At 26.7% G+C, this 21,082-nt stretch overlaps 1 protein-coding gene and 1 non-coding gene across 2 annotated transcripts; both read left to right on the forward strand.

Annotated features, from left to right (window-relative positions):
- Positions 1-12,805: 12,805 nt before the first annotated feature.
- On the forward strand, positions 12,806-12,877 carry TRNAE-UUC. The gene has a single exon. It is a non-coding gene; the product is annotated as a tRNA-Glu (tRNA).
- Positions 12,878-18,623: 5,746 nt separating this feature from the next.
- On the forward strand, positions 18,624-20,693 carry LOC114175473. The gene is made up of 6 exons (XM_028060225.1): positions 18,624-18,816; positions 18,909-18,990; positions 19,543-19,609; positions 19,731-19,901; positions 19,973-20,033; positions 20,527-20,693. Exons 1-6 carry the CDS (start codon positions 18,624-18,626, stop codon positions 20,691-20,693), a joined length of 741 nt encoding a protein of 246 aa, XP_027916026.1.
- The last annotated feature ends 389 nt before the right edge of the window (positions 20,694-21,082 follow it).

A 21,082-nucleotide genomic window follows, 5' to 3' on the forward strand; every position in this document is an offset into this window, starting at 1 on the left:
GGAGTTAAAGGTGTTGACATTTTTAAGGCGTTGACGTTTATAAAGCTGTCTAAACAGCATAACATGTAAGGGAAGCTAACCACTCTTCTTAATTTGAATAGAAAATCCGTAGATGAGCTTGAATTACGTGTTTGATAGATGAATTAGTGTTTGAATTGCAGGATTTGGTGAATAATTGATTTGTGCTTGAGGCAAACTGATCCACTACATGTGGGAACAAGTTTGTGACCTGATATTTTCGCCTAGGCGAATGACGCTCGCCTGAGCGAAAACACTAGGAGATGCACCTCTGTTCCTGCGCGAAGTCTCGCCTAGGCGAGCTGGGGTCGCCTGAGCGAGAGACGATCTCGCCTAGGCAAACCAGCCTAGACTGAGCGAGAGTTCGCCCAAGTTTTCTCTTTTTGCCACTATTAGTGTCTCGCCTAGGCGAGACTGGCTCGCCTGAGCGAGATGACCTCTCGCCTAGACTAGACTTTTTAGTCTGAGCGAGAGCTACTGCAGTAGTAGTGCTCTAATTCTGTTTTCTTTTGTTGAAATGTATGTTTTAATGTATCCTTGTGCAACTTAGGCCCTGTATGGTTGGAATGCTACCATTGATGTATTGTATGATTAAATTGGATGAATACAAATTATGAGAAGATGAGGTTGAAATGGAATTTCAAGGGAAATCCAAGTGAAATTGTAGTGTGTGTAAGGATGTAAGGAATCTATAATGGTTGATATCCTGAAACTCCAATAATCATTCAAGCTCAAATAGAGCAGAATGAATTATGTCGTGAGGAGTAGCAGGAGGTCATCGTCATTGGACTTGATCCAGTCTAGACGTGGAGGGGACTTACCTTGGGAACGATCGGGTGAATACTCCATGTGTCCAGACTCTGCAGAGTTTGAGAACCGTTACAGGTGCAAGCCACCAAGAGATCTGATGTCGCTTACATAATCCAGATATTGAGTCTAGAGTCGTGTATATGTGTTGTGGTGGTCTATATGATTATGGTGATAATGAGAAAGATTACATGGTTTCTGTTTATAATTGAACTGCATGATTCCTTAATCAGATTAGCTTACCCTTGCTTTTTGTATTCCTGTCTTGTGTTGTATGTTTCCTTTTGCGATGATCACCTATTCGGTGGGAGCAGATGTGGTTGCAGTGTCAAAGGCACTTTTGGAGGATGAAGAGACATCGTGTTAGTGTTGAAGAGGAGGTTTCTAGTGGGAGCTTTAGCAGTGATCAATAGTACAAAGTTTATTAGTTTAGTTTAAGTGTATAAGTGATATATTTTTTATTTTTATAGTTATACCTTTTGGTAGACCGTATTAATATATTGTGTACACTGGATTATCTGTTTTGGAACTATGATGAAACTCCCTTTTATTAGTTTTAAGCTGCTGAAATTGAGATGTTACATCTATACTATATATTATATTATACAAGGGGTCATTTTGGTGTACATATTTATTTTTTATTTCTATCTTTTAAATATTTTTTTTTTAAATTAAAATAATTATTTTACAAATTTTATTCTTTAAGTAACCATTGTATAAAATTGATATTTTTTATTTAACCATTTTTTATAAATTTAAATTTCTTTAAATTAAAATAATTATTTATAATAAAATTTTAAAAATTATTTATATTTATTTAAATAATTATCGTATGTGTTAACTAATTAATTAATTAATTATAAATATAATTGATGAAAAATGTCTTATTGGACACCACCTTGTGTCTTATTCTTCTTTATTTCTTTCAGACTTTATATCACAACCTAGAACCAAAGTAGAAAATGTCACCTAATTTTTACATTGATTATTAACTAACATTAAAGCCTTCATGATTTTTCTTTTACATTGATAACATTTCCATGAATTCACTAATTCATGTAAACAACTAATATAAAGAATTAATATTAAAGTAGGGATAACATGATCTTGTATCTCTGTTGTTGTTATTGTTCACATTATAGTTTATTTAAATTTTCTATCATACTATAAATTTATTTTTATTTGAAATTACATTTTATGTAAAACAATCTTAACATGTTCTCTTTTTCTTTTCTTTTTCTTCCCTGTAGCACATTGATTAGCCTTGTGAATATAACTTTTGTTTATTGGAAAACTCAGTGACATCTACCAGTTAAATAAACAATATAATTAAAAGGTAACTTTTTCTAGTAGTAATAATAATGGTCTCTGAAAAAAAAAAATAGAGGGACAATAAGATGAGGTTTTCCGCCTCAAAAGTTCATGCATCAAAATACATTGACTCACAAAATTAATTAGAGAATTAACATTATAAAAAAAAATATTTTGAATCAATAGCAAAATATATATATATATATATATATATATATATATATATATATATATATATATATATTAATGTTTTCTTTTGTTTGAATGAACATTTTACAAAGATGTGAGGAGAGTAAAATAGTATGGGCCATTTCTTCCGTCAATACAAATGTTTTGAAAATACATAACTCTTCTGATTCAAAGGTAAATTGTTGGATTGACTAAAAGAATTAAAAATAGAGTGTAAAATGATACGTTAGCATGTTTTTGTCCTCTCAAGACCTCAGAAGTTAAAATAAGATTAAGTGGGGGTGGTAAGTTGAGATTAATTAACCTATCTCTTCAATTTTATTAAAATTAGAGGATTGATTTGTCGAGTTAATTTTTCTAAATTGCATATTTTTTTTGTTTTAGTATAATGATACACATTACTTTTAATTTAATTATAGAAATGTTCCTACCATGTTAAATAGTTTCAAATCACTTAAGAGTCGAGACTTAAAACAGTTTAAATATTTTTCTTCTTTCACTCTTTGATGTGTCTTTTAAAAACAAAACTGTGGTAGAGCACACACTCTAAAATGTACAATACCTCGAATGCATGGTGATTGACAATGATTCTATCATCAGACTTAAAATCGAAACATTAAAGCCTACTGTGGAACCGATAACAAGGTTTTATACCGAACCATAAGTCCCTTAAGCCCTTTAGTATTGGACAAAAACATATCAAAGTTTCAAACAACTACAAATTTCAATTTTTATCAAAATTTATAGACTAAAAGCATATTTAATAATTTTCTTAATAAGTCTTAGAATGTTAAAACATTTTTGAGTTGGTCTTACTCAATATAATTGAACTTTCACATACAACGTTGATGAATATTTCATGTTACATGAATATTTCATGTTACATGAATATTTTTTTCATAATTATAATATTGGTAAAAAAAATCTACTAATTGATCTATGACTAGTTTTTTATTAAAAATTAATTGATTTTGCAACCACTTCTTTTACATCAGCTCACATGTAACTGATTCAATTATTTAACAATGCTTAATATTACTATTAATGTGTTTTTTAAACATATACATTGAATAGTCACTCTTATTTTCACTCTTTAGTCTATAATATGATATGCTCTCAAGTTCAGTAGTTAACATCTTAGTTGGAGAGTGGATGTGCCTCCAAAAGACACTTTGACACTCAAGTCATAAGTGAACATCGTTGGATGGTAATAAATGTTGTAATAATGAACTTGTAACATGATTACTTCGTGAACAAAACCATTTATAATGCTATTTATACTAAGTTTATGAGCTTTTACCTGGTTAGGTATGAAATTCATATATGCTTGAACTTCATAGATAATTATCTTAATTAATTTGCTTAATGATCTAGCTAATACGTTTTTTAACTCTTAACATCTACTAATCATTGATCCTTGCTATCATATTGTGATGTTGTCCATATGATCAGTCATTACAAACTTAGAGGATGTGCAACCAGACATTCATATCCGCTTGAAATGGTTTTGGGTAGTACAATTCTCTAAAATAGTTCAATTTATTGGTGCATATAAGTTGAATATCATTTATGTTCCGATCTCAAGTCAGTGGAGTGTCATCGTTAGTGTCAATCACCATGCATCTAAGATATTGTCTGCTATGGAGCTTGTGCTTCGTCACAGTTTTGTCCTTAAAAGATACCTCCAAAGGTGGAATGAGTATTTAAATCGTCCTAAACCTCCACTCATAAGCGATATGAGATTATTGAGTGTGGTTAGTGATGGATGTTAGTAATGTTGTAGGGGACCATGGCCTCACTGAATTTTTTATTTATTTTTAAATATAGTATATATTATATTAATGAAAATTAAAGTAGATAAATTTTTAATTTTTGTATGAAATATAATATTTAATCTTAATAAATAATAAAATATAAAAGAAAATATAATGAAAAAAATTATTGAGATATTTTCTTTGGTCTCTCTTATTGTCTTTTATGTTTCTCACTTCATCTTCCACTATTGTATATCTTATTTATTTTTGAAAAAAAAATTAAAAAGTTAGGCATAAATTTAATATTTCTGCTCTCAATTCTCATCAATTATCTTCCATATTTTAAGATAAAGAAGTAATACTCTCTTAAATTTTGATAGTAAAATATTAGTTTAATATTTAGCAGTGGCGGATCTTGACCAAAAATGTCGGAGAGGCCAAAGTAATATAATTTTGATATAATTAGATTCCATCATTAGTATAATGCTTTAAAAACTAACTTCTCTAACTGAACATTTTTTATCATTAGTATAATGTTTCAAAATATGTGAAGAGGTAGAATTTATCTTGTTTTAGTCAATAATTTCCTTTTCATCACTCTTAAACGATTAATTTATTCTTCCATTCTTTATCAATATACCTTTTTTGTAAATAATACTAAAAAATAATTGATCATAATCTAATAAAAAATTAAGACATGTATTATTAAAAAAAATATATTCATTATTATTAATACATAATACATTATTTTTTTTTCTATATTCATAAAAAAGAGAATATACAAAAAGCTCATGAGATAAAAAAAATAATGTTTTCATTATCAACCAAGACAAGAGACAGGAAAGGAAGAGGATAAATGAGAAATATAATGAGTTTATGTCTAACTTTTTTTTTTCTTTAAAAATAAAAAGAAGACATATGAGAGTGAGAGATTATTACAATTTGTGAAAAACTAAAAAGACAATGAAAAGGAAAATAAAAATTATGTTAATAAATATTTAGTTTAATTACTTTTTTGATTCATGCTTTCCTTTAAAAATTTTAATTTGGTCCTCCAATATTTTTTTTTAATCTCAATTTGGTCTTGATTTTTGAAAAACTAATGTAATTCAATCTTTTACTATCAATTTCGTTAAATTTCTTGAAACAGATCAATGATCTTTTCATTAAAATTGAGACTCTTAATATGAATGATTTGCTTTGTTGATGTAATTAACCTAATCCCAATGTCAATTTTTAAATAAAAACAGGAACCAAAAGAAAAATTAAACCTGAATATTTTTATTTTTTATTATATTTAATTTTATGTTTTATTATGTATTTACAATAAATATTATGTTTAAATAAAAAAAATAAGAAATAAGAAATATAATTTTTATTAATTTTTAATATATATTGCCTACAATTTAAAAAATTTAATAAATTATATATATATATATATATATATATAACTATATATATATATATATATATATATATATATATATAACTCAAAAAAAATCAAAATCTTAGGGGGGCCAGGGCCCCTCCCTGCCCCCAAAGAGGTCCGCCTTGATATTTAGTATTTTTTTCATCTCATGAGTTTTTTGTATATTTATTTTGTTATGAATGTAGAAGGTAAAATTATGTATTATATGTTTTTTAATAATCATTCTTTAATTTGTGATCACTTGATTATCATAATTATTTTTAGTAATTACTCTCTCAATTCTCGATTAGATTTTGATAAATTAATTTTTAGTCTTAATTGTTTTTAAATAGCCATATTGATGAAGACTAAAATAATATATTAATTTCTTTTAAGTGATAAGAGGAAAGATACTCATGAAAATGAAAACAATACAAATCTACCTCTTCACATATTTTTCAGAAACATGATAATGAAGATACAATTGTTCAATTAGAGGAACCCTTTCTTAATACTCAAAGAGGTACATAGGGAAGTTTCATATTAATTATTTATAACTTATTCCAAGGAAACGTTTTCAAGTATGGGAGTACCTAAAAGTGGAAGAGATGAAATTAGAAAAACTTATATAAAATGGATTTCATATTAAATACAACTTCAAAACTATCATTTTTCCAAAAAAAAAAACATACAAGAAGATTTCAATATTAAATTATATATACTTTTGTTGCATCAATGATAACGATTAAATATATTATTTTGATTTTTTAAAATTTTTGATCAAAGTCACTAAACATGATAAAAACATTCTCTAAGTTGTTATTATCATTTTATATATATAAATTTTCATTATTATTATTATAACTAGATACCAGGAAAATATAGGAGGAGGAACATGATTTAGTCTGATCTATTTTAACCTACTAGTCATTAGCTTACGAATAGTAGGAGAGAATAAGTTGAGTTGTCATATAAAAGGAATTCAATTTGATTGTATAAAAAAATTAGAAAACAAAATTTTATATTCAATGGAATTGAACTCATTACAGAACCTATAATCACTTTGTATACACTTTCTGGAATCAACTAAGCCAAAAAGTATTTAAACATCATTAGTTTATCTTTGTCACAAATAGATATTTCAAAATATTTAATTTTGTTTTGTTTGATCTGATTTTTTAATTCTATTTATTTGAACATACATGATATATTTTGTTTTTATTCCTAATTATATATAAAATTTATCTTAACTTTTAATAAATACACATAAATACACACTTAACTCGAACATTGATTTCAATTAATTTTTTATATATTTAAAATATCTTATTTTAACGATTTCTTTATCAAGTTAGGGTTAAAATACGGAGCAAATTTTCTTAAAAAAATAATTATTCGTCTCAAATGTTATAAAAATTTCATCTTCTTCCATTTGATTTATGTTGAGTGACATTAATCTTTTACTGAATTTTTAATAAAATAATGTTTGTATCTTTTTTCGTTTTAAAAACATTATTTGAATAAATCACACACACACACACAATTTTTCATTAATTGTTTTTCTTATTTATGAGTATATTTCCGTATTATTTTTTTATTGGATGATTTTTAAATATATGTATTTATATTTGTAATGACAATGACATCAGCACACATCAAATGGATCTAAGAATGTTCATCATCTTGTTTTCAGCAAGTTTAGAAGAGGAAAAGTAGTTACTGAAATGACACTAATCATATTCAATAAAGCTTTTAATTCACACTCTCGTTAAAACCGTTATCATCCACATAATAAACCCAAGTGCATACAGATATAATCATAAACCCACATTTTCTGCCAATCATTATCCAAAATGGCAATTTAAAAAATAAAATTGTAGTTAATAATCTTCCCCAAGTCACGCCCAACAATATAAAACATGAAAATGTGAGCGAGAAGAAGTATCCTAAAAAGTCTAGAATAGAAGTATATTCAATGAATACTTGAGAAACAAGTTTAATAATTATGCAAAATGTTCTATGTACATCTAATATCCACAACCGCCTTGCGCCATCATCGTAGAACAAAGATTGTGTTTATTACATCCTCTAAAAAGATAATGATTATGATCATTTCCTTGCTACTCTCAATTTCAGATTTCAACTATGCACAATTAGTGATAGAGCACAAAAGATACCAAATTTATTCAATATGATCATAATCTAATAGTGTTTAATTCAATTTCAATACCCAGAAATTTTAATATTCCCAACAATAATATTAAAATATAAGTTTTAATATCGTCTATAATTTAATAAAATTCCAAAAATCTTTGAAAATAACAACATTTCATTGTTATTTTTTTTAGGATTAAATATATTTTTTAATTCTTTTAAATTTCATTTAAAATTGAAATATTTTATCTTCAAAACTCTTACTCAACGTAGTCTTGTAGATATATGTGTATTTAATTCTCTTAACCAAATTTTATTAAGTTTATTTGACGTTTTAAATGCGTTTCAAGAGAATTTCTTAACTAATATTGAATTGAAAATGTGTCAACCAGTATAAACAAACTCAGATGTTATCATGAGAGACGATTAAAACATTAAATAAACTTAATAAAATTATGTTAAAATGATTAAATTTACATATCTCTAAAATTGGAAGACTAAATTAGACTAAAGTTTTGAAAAGAAACTAATTTTAATTTTCATTAAAAATAAAGAGACAAAAATATATTTAACCTTTTTTATATTAAATATTATGTGTACTCTTCTTTTATCCAGAGTGAAGATGATATTTTTTTATTTTAAATAAATACTCAATTTTCCTATTCTATAGTATTATTTTGAACACAATTACATTTTTTCTCTTTTTACTATATAAACTATTTAAATTTAATTTATTTTTACCCATTTTTTTCTTCATTATTACCTTTTAAAGGTTACAAATGATCCCATTTGCAATCAAGATACATTATTGACCATTGCTTTTATATTCATTTGTTTTTTATAATGTAATTGTGTGTTTTTTTATTAATTTTTCTATACAAGGAGTAGTAACTTGGATTTACAAATACCGTAACAAATATTTTTTCTATGATTATTATGTTTTACTGTTCATCTTTGTGTCATTAATTAAAGAAATAAATACGTTCCAATTTTTGAGTGTAGTATTTTAAAAAACAAATTAATGATTCATTTGAGAAAGATACTAAATTATTGAATTATCAATTGAATCATTTGCGTTACCACTTGAATTTTGGTAATATGTGGATGAATAGTTCTCAAGTACTTTTTTTAAAGATATTGTAAATGGATTTAAATTGGTGCAATTTTTTTTTTCAAATTACCAAAAGAGACAGATTTATAAGAAGTTATAAAAATGGGTAAGTCAGGTCAGTTCGCTGTTTAATTTGAATTATTTGAATTTGTTAAATTTGTTTAGGTAAAATAACTCAAATTTGTAAAATATTAATATTTTTTATTTAGTATAATGTTTTAGTTACGACTAAATAACTAGATATATTTATTAAAAAAAATCCCAGATGAAAAATAATTAATATAAACTTTAATTGAAAAAAATATCAAAAAAATATTGATCAAATAGTTTCAATCAACATTGGATATACATGGTACTAATAATATTAATTAAGTGATATGTAGCGAATTGTGGGTGCGAATTGCAAGGACGAATTTTGTCCTTCATCTGTGTTTTTTCATGGGATATGTAGTGAATTGCGAGTGCAGATTTGTAGGATGAAGGATTTATTCCATCCACTCAAAAGTGAGGTAATTTCAATGTATTTTTGTGTAACATTACAAAATTACCCTTATTATAAACACATGAACCAGTGAAGCAATTGCTCCTTTCCCAGGTTCCTTTCTGTCATTTGTTTGAAGGAGAGTGGTGGTGTTAGTTCACTGTAAGAACTAAAGTTGTGTGTGTGTGAATTGAATGCACCGGTGTTGGTGTGTAGTGTGAGCTTATGAGTGCAGACACATGGCTGTGGTGAGTGGTGGAGGAGGAAGATGGTAGACGTGGTGGGCTATGGTGGGGGAGGAAGATCATAGATGTGATGGAGGAACATGGTGGTGGAGGGGGCTGATTGAAGGGGATGCGCACCAGTGCGGTGCATTGTGTGTGTGTGACATCGATTATGTAATCGATGTCTGTGCAAAAGAGAGAGTGACACTGATCGTGTGTGTTATTTTTTTTAATTTTTTGTATAAATTTGTTTAAAATTTAATTGTACAATTTTTTTAATTTTAATTGTATAACTTTTATTACATTCATAAAAATTTAAATTTTTTTATTTTAAAATTTCATATAATTTTAATATTTTTTAATTCGTATTAATTATTTGTAATTATTTTTATAACATCAAATTACAAAATTATTCTCTTTTTGCATCAAAGGTATTTTGATAACTTTCTAATTCTATCTATTTTTACAATTTATTTTATCTATCACATCAATCAAATATCTCATTAACTTTGATAAAACTTATCTCCAAATCAACTCACTTTACTCTCTAAATTCACTCCAAAAAACATACAAATTCATCCACTCAAATCCATTTTCACACTCTCCTCCAAATCTATCTCTAATCGAACACACACTAAAAGCTTATCTAAGGGTAAAATTAGTTTTATTACCATGAATTAAAATATCTATATAGAAATAGTCCGTAAACAATTAAATAATTTAGCTGATAAAACTTCAATTAATTAATAGTTAATAGAAAAAATAACTTTAACCTACTTCGTGTCGGATTTAAAACCCAAACCCAGTGAAAACAATATGCTAAGAAGGATAAATATATAAAATTAAGAGGATAAAATAATTTTTTATTTATATATTTAGTAATAATTTTAATAAAATAAGGACAATATATTAGATGGGATAAATATATAATATTAAAATGGTAAAAGAATTTTTTATTCATATATTTAATAAAATAATGGATGTGTTTGCCTATCTCGTATACAAGTTAGTCCATCACTTCTATATCAATTTAATAGGACCGGTGATATTCTTTATATATATATATATATATTATCCATATTATGTCTGGGTACATCATCTTGAGAAGCTTCTGACAGTGATAGCTGATTCCACCATTAAAACATCAATGCAAATTGCATTCGCTACATGTCGAAATTGCAGCCATTGCCAGGTTCTATGAGAATCAGGACCCCACTACCTTTCATATCAACGTTCATTTCAACTATGGACTTTCGGATGAATGAGGTAACACATAGATTACAAATATATATAATGTGGAATTAAAAAATCGGAAAAAAATTACGGTGCTGGTCTAAAATTAATTAGTGAATAATATTATATAAAAATTTGTATAACATATTTTTTTTTATGTCTTTTAACTTTAAGTACATTTATACTCTTTTAAAATATAATTTAACTTAAATCTCAGGATATTTTATTACAAAAATATAAAAATTAAAAATTAAAAAAAACAAATATAAATTTAGAATTACTTTAAATGGGAAAAAAATATCATAAATTTAAAATTTATTATATAATTACTAATATTTAATTTTCGATCTATTTTAAATAGTGTGATACCTTTCAAAAACATATTAACATATTACTTGACCACACATAAGAAATTTATATCATTCTTAATTCAAAATCTTAAGACTATAAGTTTATGAGTCTTTATCTTTATATGATATTCAATTTTCCCATTTTTATTTAATGTAAGACTTAAACTCACTTAAATTCCCAAATTGAATTAACCACTTTCATTTCCCATCATGCTTGCTTATCCTAATTTAAAATTTGCTTACAAAATCTCCATCATTACTTCAATGCATGAGTTCAAAACAAAAACATTTACATTGCCATGGTTTCTTGCTCAGAGGAATATTTAATAATTCTGAGACCAACCATGATGCCCTTTTCCTTCCTGCCTTCTGCCTAACATTATACATATTATATTTCGATTATCAATCATACTAAGTTTTTATCATGGAACAGTCAAACGTTGTCGGTTGCTCAAGACTTTTTCAACATATAATTAAGTACAAGTACCTACAATATTGTGTTGCACAATATGTTTTTCAATTTTAGTGTTTACATTTGCTTGGAATAGACAATGAAACGAACCCAGTCTTGGGAATCTGAATTTCTGAGTATAATTTAGTTAATTACTTTTTTTGTTTCGAATCGAGGTTTTTTCTTTTCTATCTTATCGTCACTTTGTTGTTTGCCTCCTAATAACCGGTCAAGGCATCAAATCAAGCAGCACATAATAAAACACTCACTTTCGAACATTCATAGGCAATATATTATACAAATTGCTCCATTCAAAATCGTACATGTTTTTCTTTTAACATAATCAATGGTACTTATCAGCGACTTGTCTAGGAAACTTCTACTAACAGCAAATATAATAACTATAAAGTTCTTTAATATATTAAATAAGCAACTTTAAGCACGTATTCTTAGTTGTTTGTTGCGCTTTAAGATTGAAATAGTTGATGTTTGTAGTGAGTAAAGAGATTGTTGAGTTTGTGTTAGAAAAAGAAAAGGGAAATAAATAAAAGAAAAGTGAGATTCAAATGTAATGAAACCTTTTGATTGCTTTTGCATCGTTGAGCAATCACATTCCATGGGGGTTTGTGTCCTTGTGGTTTGTTCCGTCATTTAAGTCAAATGATTATTCTCTTTTGCAGTAGTATCACTGTTTAAGAAGATTTGAATTGAAGAAATGATAGAACATAATATAGGGTCCACTTCAAGGATGAGACCAATTACCCAAATCCAAAGAAAAAAGAAGAAGGGTTAGTGGCTTCGTGGGTCATTGTGTCTTTTACTTTACACTCATTATGCTTCCACCTCACACTACTCAATTTCTTTGTTTCATACACATATCAACTCAATTCTATTTTAAGAATATCATTTCAACAATTTAATTAAGATCTTGGCCTCAAAATTTTGCTACTATGGGAACCAAATGGTGTAATATGTGTAAGAAATATTTATTTATTAACTTTGATGAAACAGAAACAACGACAACTCTGTTTGCCACACTTTGAAGACATCATTAACAGAGACACACCATTATGACTTCAAAATAGCTTCTTTCCAATAATATAGCATGTATAAATAAAATGATTAAATATCGGGGACATTTAAAATTAAAATCTATATTATAGCATGAATAATGAAACCCCGTGGTCAACTATGGTGGTGCTCTAGTGGGGTAGCACTTTCTCTCAGTCTCCAAACAAGTAAGACATTTTATAATTATTTGCAGTATTTCAGTATTTATATTAATAGTTTACGGATCAAAATTTTAACAAAAATTCCATTGTCGTCCAGCAGTTAGGATATCTGGCTTTCACCCAGGAGACCCGGGTTCGATTCCCGGCAATGGAAAATTTTATTTTTTTTAAGTTTTCTTTATACTCTTATATTTTCTATTGTAACAATGATAGTTTATTGTGGGCCAAAACACAACAATGAAATACTCATCCAAAACAACTGATGAATGAAATACACATCCAAGATAACTGATGAGTAAACTCAAATTAACATAAATCTAAAATCTTGATTCTAAATTTTCCGAAAAGATTTAATTTTGTAAGATTTTCTTAAAAATAAATTTCAAATATATCTAGAGTTTATATATATATATATATATATATATATTAAAATTATAAAACCACATTATCTTGCCCTTTTTTATTAAATTATCTATCATTTCTTTTATTTATACTTCTTTTAATTAAAAAAAGTTGTATGGTTTCTCATAGATAATTTCAGTTTTTTGAACTTTGTTCTTGTTAGATTATGTTTATAAAGTTTTTAAGATGCAATGATGTTTTCATTAGGAATAAGCTTTCTACACTAAAATGTGATGCTATATAATTATTTTTGTAGCAGATTTATGGATTTAAATAATGTATAAGTGAATGTTATAAAACCACATTATCGTGCCCTTTTTTATTAAATTATCTATCATTTCTTTTATTTATACTTTTTTAATTAAAAAAAGTTGTATGGTTTCTCATAGATAATTTCAGTTTTTTGAATTTTGTTCTTGTTAGATTATGTTTATAAAGTTTTTAAGATGCAATGATGTTTTCATTAGGAATAAGCTTTCTACACTAAGATGTGATGGTACATAATTATTTTTGTAGCGGATTTATGGATTTAAATCATGTATGAGTGAATGTTATTAAAATATTTTTGTTTTTAGAGTGAATGAAATTGCATTAATCCACTTCTACGCCATACGGTTGTTTGATCATTATTAATGTTAGGGGACATATCTTTATCTAAACTGCCACCAATGATATTTATGGTTCATAATAATAGAGTCTTTAAAACCTTATGTTCTTTCACTAGGATAATTTCTCACCACTGAGCATGGTATTTTCAATGGTACTATTCTTGGAGGTCATTGATAATTGTGTTATCTTCTCGATGCAAAGTCTTTTAATTGATAACTTTTATTCCTTTGAACAAATATTTGCATATGAGATGAATTGCATGTATCACTCAATCTTGTCTTTTACTATAAAACACTCATATGATGAGTGTTTGTATTTTCAATAATATCAACTTGTGGTATCGACGTTTCGGGTGTTAATACCTTCCTCAATGTTAGTATGAGGTCAATGTTGATTGTCTTTTCTCATATGTGCACCCCCTTTTAGCATTCAAGAGAGTGTAGTGTACAAAATTTGATGCTTTTGGTTCCTTGATTCATACAATGTGTTGTCATTAGGGACATTCCTTTGCATACTACCTCTTTTTATGAGGTTGTCTTGGCTCAAACCTTATTATAGAAAGTCTTTGAGTTCTTTCCAACTAGAAAAACTTGTCCTGCATCTCAATTCATTTAAGTCAATTGTGGACTTCTTGCATGACTATCAGTGAAGGGACCAAGTCTTAGAGCAGTGATCAAGTGGTGTAAAGCTACCTCAAGATTCAAATTTTATATGTTTAGATTCACTTTACCGAAATGCTATATAAATGACTACAACAATTCTCTTTTATGCTATTTGAGTTTGATCGCAACAATTAACATCAAATAATGTGGATGAATGGTCACAAGCCAATTATTGGACCTTGTTACCAAGGTGTTAAAATAATCTATCGATAAACATGTAAAATGCATAAAATAATAAAATGCATAAAATAGAAAAGGGAGGAACCAACAAACATTTAATGTGGGAAAACCTCAATATGGAAGAAAAATTCATGGTTCCTTGTCCTGTAAAAACTTTCACTAATAAAAATTGATGGGTACACCACAAGTTCTTTTGGAGATTCCAAGAATCAATAAAACACTATTCTCTTCACCAACAAGGTGGATAACAAACCCTAATAGGTACTTTAAATAAACAATAGAGTGAACCTCAATATATGAGAAAGGGAATAAAACATTTTCTCCAAGGTAGCTTCTCTGCACAGACTTGCACAGGATACACTGGTTGCTCTTTTCTTCTTCTTCTTCACTCTCTTTCTAATGGCTTCTCACTAGAGGTACTCACAACTTCATTCTCTCTGTCTCACTCTATTTTTCTCTCATTTCAAACCTGATGCAAGGGTTCCATATTTAAATTGCATAATGGGAGTTGGGAGCCCATAAAAAATACCTCCTTTTATTTTTTTAATTAAATCAGTGTGGACCCAATAAATTGGTGACCCACCTGACATGTTAGTGACCAATTTAAGTATAATTGGTTATTAATTATAAATTTTGATCCATAATAGTGATTATTTAAGAGAGTAATACTTTTTAGTTTATAAATTAGTATCTAAATTAGTCACTATTAGGGATAACAACGAGACAGGGCGGGAACGAATTTCACCATCCCAAAGAAAATATTCATCCCCATACCCATTCCTAAACCTAATGATCAGTATCAAATTTTTGTCTCATCTTCATCCTCACCGGTAACGGGCATATACTTGTATTCATACCTATATCCGTTTTCTTACTATTTTAATATTAATTATTTTTTATAAAGAAATACTAAATTACGGTAAATAAAATATAATATTATCAAATATTCGATATTAAAATGAGAGTTGTTTCTTCATTTTGAAATATTTAGAAATAAATTATAATTGTATACATTCCAAATTAGAATATCAAATAAAATTTCATGAGAGGCAAAGTATTTATAAATTTTGCACCATTAATGAAACCTAGTTGATAAAATTTAAACATATTTAAAAAATATAAAAAGAAAACAAATATTCAAATTAAAAAATATTTAAATGTTTGTTTACGTAAATTTTTCAAATTCTAATAAATTTTTTTTTACACTAATAGAAGTTATAATACATCACTTGATCAAAATCACACAAATAACAAAGATTCTAATAATAATAGAACTTTAACATAGATATTTCATCTTTTGAACTTCAATACATGTTGGATGATGATAAAAAAAATTCATGACAATTTCATTAATTTATTATATTATAGTCGATAAAATTTATTTATACAATTATAGTGATAAATTTACACATATGATAATAAGTTAGAAAATAAAAATAATTATATAAAAATATCAAAATAATATTTTACATGATAAAAATAAATAACAAATAAAATTATTAAAAAAATTATCAAACATGTGTCTTAAAACTTTTCAAATATCAACTTTAGAGATGTATATAAATTTCATGGCAAGCCAAACAATTAAAAGAAATAAAAAATAGAATGTGTGTAATGTTTTTAGTATGTATGTGTGTGTGTGTGTGTGTGTATATATATATATATATATATATATATATATATAAAAGATTACTTAATAGACTATGAGTGTTTTAATAATTGAAATGAGGATGAGGATATGGCGAAGACGGGTATTATTGTGAGTATAAGGACGAGACAAATATGTACATCTTCATCTCATCGTCATACCCAATTGAAAAAGTCGAGTATTTCTAATATCCAACTCATACTCAGTCGATACGAGAATTCCTAGTCAAAACAGGGATAGGTTTTATTTATCATCCCTAGTTACTAGAGTGACTACTTATTTTTTGTCTTTAAAATTGATTGTTATTTAAATATTTTCTTGTAACAATAAAATTAATACATCTCTTTAACTTGCTCCTTTGTACTTGTAGGTTCGTCAAATACATCCTAATGTCTTCTGCATGCTTTTTTGATCGAGAGATGAAGTCATTTCAAAGACAATTGGATGCTTAAATCAACAAAACATATTGATAATGTAACAAGTGTTCAACAAATAAAGAGGACACACCTAATAAATCTCAACATATTTATAACAAATTTAATATTTTTTTTAGCTTGATTAATTCAGTCCAATAACCTCAATACTTAATACCTTATTAAGTAATTAATTGTATAATATTAGTCATGCTGAAGTGTTAACTATGCCCGTGGGTACAAAATAATGACTAACATCATCTTGAAGATAAACGATACAAATATATTTGCATTATTTTACACCTCTAAAATTTAATGCATAGTTTAGTTTATTTATTCAATAACACAGTTAAAAAAATATTGTTAATATATATATACCAAATACCAAATAATTTTAATTTAGCAGGTTATTCTTCACTCACTAAAAAATTATTTAAATAGATAGTAAAGTTCAAAATAGATAAAATTATTAAATAATTAATATAAATAAGATATCATGAGATAAACTATTGTTATTATATGTATTCTTGATACACAATTTTTTAGATATATTTTGTTAAATAAGTTTTTTAGATATTACTAACGAAGAAAACACGTCTGTTATGATATGGATGTTTATGACAATAAAAAATAATAAAATAATTAAAAAGTATCAAATCGAACAAATTGGTTAAATTTTAAAAAAAGAAATACTTAAAAGATCAAATGTTGATAAAATAATTATTTTAATTTAAAAAAAATTATTCAAAGTACAAAATTGGAAAACAAGATGTGAACAACAAAAAAAAAAAACTTTTCATGTATAGGTACACATTTTATTTCTTTTCTTGCTTAACTAATTTATACAATGATTTTATTCGGCTCAATCCAATTGGGCCAAGTTTAACTATATTTTATATTTTATTTAGTTTTTATTTTAAAATGTTATTAGAATGTACATTCCAACATCTAAACATTTTGTTTTTAACAATTGTACACGACATCTATTATTTTAATCATACGTTAATCTCAAGCAATACAAACACATTATATCTTACTCTATGATTATAATAACATACGCACTAAAAAACTATCTCTTAACATATAATATTAATAGTTATTTCAAATAAATTAACACAAATTATGATAAAACTTATTATTTCAAGGAATATTAATTTTAAATTATCATTTTCATAAACTATATTTAAAATAATCAATTATATATATATATATATATATATAATTTATGAAAAATAATAATTTTAAATAAATATTTCTTCAATAATGCATATACACACACATTAAATAGAACTGATAATCAATATGAATAATTTATTTTAACACAAAGCAGAGAATAAAGTCCTGTTCGCATCACTTATGGGATGGTAGTAATTTACTCAAAATATCATATTCTCTTAGAAGATAATTTATGAATAAAAATGAATAAATTCAATGTTTTAGAAACATAGATAATCAATATTTAGTATATCATATTCAGAAAACAGAAATAGTAGGAAGAGATTATAAGAGATTTTTCAATTTAATTGTTTACCTAAACAAAATTACTCGGTTTAACTATTTGAAGTTATTTAACTTGAAGATTATTGAATAACTACATGAGTGAAGGTGGTCCTTATGATTTAGAGAAAAGCAATCTACAAGTGCTTGTTGAACTCTAATGCAAGCTTTTGAGGATAACAAGAGAGTAAGATAAATATTTAATGAATTAACTAATCTTAAGGGTTGAGACCCCCTAGTTCTATATAGGGGTCATATGAAGTATAAAAATTAGGTCAACTTTGAATTGATTGCATGATGGTTTCAAAAGTTGTACAAATTTAATAGGTTCATTAAACTATTTCCATCTCTAACAAAAAAAAAAGGTCTCTAATGTGAATAAGGGTTTGATTGATCTTGAAATATATAAAAACTAGCCATGTTTTCAACCTTGCACATAAATTAAGAACATTAAGAAGCATCACTTAAAATTGTACTTGAGAAAGAGGAATGGCAGAGAAGAAGAAGGGTGAAGAGAATGAGGAAGAATTTGATGTTGGTTTGGAGAAGCTGAATCTTGGAGCTAGAAAAAAGTTGGTGGTGATGAATCTTAATGGGTTACTACTTCACAGAACTAATCGTGGTAGCAAGCAACAAATTATAACTTCTCGACCTGCTGATTGGAAAAGTAGAAATTATCTTGGTATGTTACACACACAGTGCTAATTGGAAACATCATATATTTTAATGCATTTTTTGAAAACTATTTTTGGTTTTGTTATTGGTGTTGTGCAGGGTTCAAGAGGCCCTTTTGTGAAGAATTTATGAAATTCTGCATGGAAAGATTTGAAGTGGGGATATGGTCTTCCACAAAGGAGTTAGTTACCACCAACCATTCTCATTATATCATTCTTTTAGATTAATGATTTTATCGGGTGTTTCGTGATTTAAAGTAGGGTTGTTAAAGAGTATTTTAATATTTTTCAAAATATAATTATTATTTTATAAAAGTGAACTTAATCGAACATAATCTATCTAAAATCGTAGAGTTTCGTCATAGTGTTGTTTTTAAAAGATGTCTCAGAAGATGAAAATAAAAAGAATAAAGAATATTTAAACTACATTTGACCTTAATTCTTGAACAATGTGAGACTTATTGAGCATAACAGAACATAATCTATTATACAACATTGTTTGTCACATAGTGTTTAACGTCATTGAATTGATTGTCAAGTATATCACACATTTATTTATAAAATATGAAGATTAAATTGGTACAAATTTAATGATCACAGAAACAAAAATGTAATTTCAGTTGAAAGTTTAAAAGCTAAAAACATAATTAACTTTTTAATTTAAGATAATTTTTTTCATGCAAGTGAATTGAGTGTATTTTGTATTTAACACAATTATTTCATCATTGAAACAGGCATAACATCCATGCAGCCTTAAATTGTGCAATTGGGACATTGAAGAACAAACTGCTATTTGTTTGGGTACATTTATCAATCAACTTGCTTTTGAATAAATAGATAGATGGTTCATGTGCTAAGTATGGTATTTTGTTATTTTGTTCTTGCTTTTTTTTTTTTATTGATGGCTCATAAATTTGTTCAGGGTCAGGATCAATGTACTAATTCTGGGTTTAGGTCCTTGGAGAACAAATACAAACCTCTTTTTTTCAAGGAAATGATAAAAGTATGGGATAATGTGAAGATAGGAGGCCCATATTCTGCTTCAAATACTTTGCTCATTGATGACAAGCCATACAAGGCCCTTCTCAACCCTGTAATTAAAATACATCTCTTTATTCTTTTTAAGATTTTACTTCGAATTTACTTCATTAGTCTAAATTGCAGGATAATACATCAATATTCCCAGAGCCATATAAGCCTGAGGATGAAGCTGACAACACTTTGGGTTAGTTCTATATTTTTATTGGTTGTTTCATTTTCTGATTCAGTAAAACTTATTTTTGTTGGGTTATATATTTGATTATATGAGGGTCGTAGTCATTAAGATTGTGATTCTATTTAAATGACATTGGTTTTATACGTCTTTATTTTTATACAGTGTTGGGATATATATATTTTTTCATATGAGTTATAGTTCTATTTATATGACATTAGTCTTACACATATAAGACCTTTGACACCACTTTTATCCAAAAATCTTAAGACAATAGTGTTATGAATCTTTATTCTTATATAATGTTTAACTTTATTTATTTTATTCAATGTGAGACTTTTGATTCACAGTTAAACTATTCCTAACAGTTTTTTATCTTTAATTTATTATCTTTAAAACTTTTCAGTTTAATTTCTTGTGTTTTAAAGGTGGATGTATGATTCTTCCCCAATACTGTTAATTTTAAATTTTTTTCTTAAGGTGTTGAAAGTTTTTATTTGTGTAGATCCAAATGGTGAGCTTTGTTTGTACTTGGAAGGTGTTGCTGAGGGTAGTGATGTTGAGTCATATGTGAAGGATCATCCATTTGGTCAACCTGCAATCACTTCCTCTCATCCTCATTGGACTTTTTACTCCCAACTGAGAGAAAATCTTCACAAGAAGGAAAACTGAACAACAATGTTTAACCTTTCTCTTCTGGATTCAAGTTATTGAACTGCTTAAATATTTATAAAATATGATAGCATGCACTAAACAGTGGTTTACTTTTCTTTTGATTGATTTCAAAGAACATTGATGTTGTTTTCAGTATTTACAAAAAGCTTATATGTGTTGTTGTAGTTTAGTACTAAATTATTTTTTTCTATCTACTGTTACTGTCTTTGGTTGTATGTGTGGATGTATTTCATAAAAAATGGAACATTTATATATTTAGGGTTTCAATATTTGTAAACAAATATTTTTATCCTTACAATATCTAAAGGAAAGAGGATTGATTCATCATTTTTGGATCAATTAGTGGGTTATTGAGTGACAATGGTTTATCTATACAATGATGATCA

Source organism: Vigna unguiculata, chromosome 3 (genome assembly GCF_004118075.2).
Source record: "Vigna unguiculata cultivar IT97K-499-35 chromosome 3, ASM411807v1, whole genome shotgun sequence".
NCBI classification, from domain to species: Eukaryota; Viridiplantae; Streptophyta; class Magnoliopsida; order Fabales; family Fabaceae; genus Vigna; species Vigna unguiculata.

Coding starts and splice junctions, on each gene's coding strand:
- LOC114175473 (XM_028060225.1), top strand. CDS start 18,624: ATGGCAGAGAAGAAGAAGGGTGAAGAGAATGAGGAAGAATTTGATGTT. Junction 18,817..18,908: donor GAAAAGTAGAAATTATCTTG/GTATGTTACACA, acceptor GGTGTTGTGCAG/GGTTCAAGAGGCCCTTTTGT. Junction 19,610..19,730: donor ACAAACTGCTATTTGTTTGG/GTACATTTATCA, acceptor AAATTTGTTCAG/GGTCAGGATCAATGTACTAA.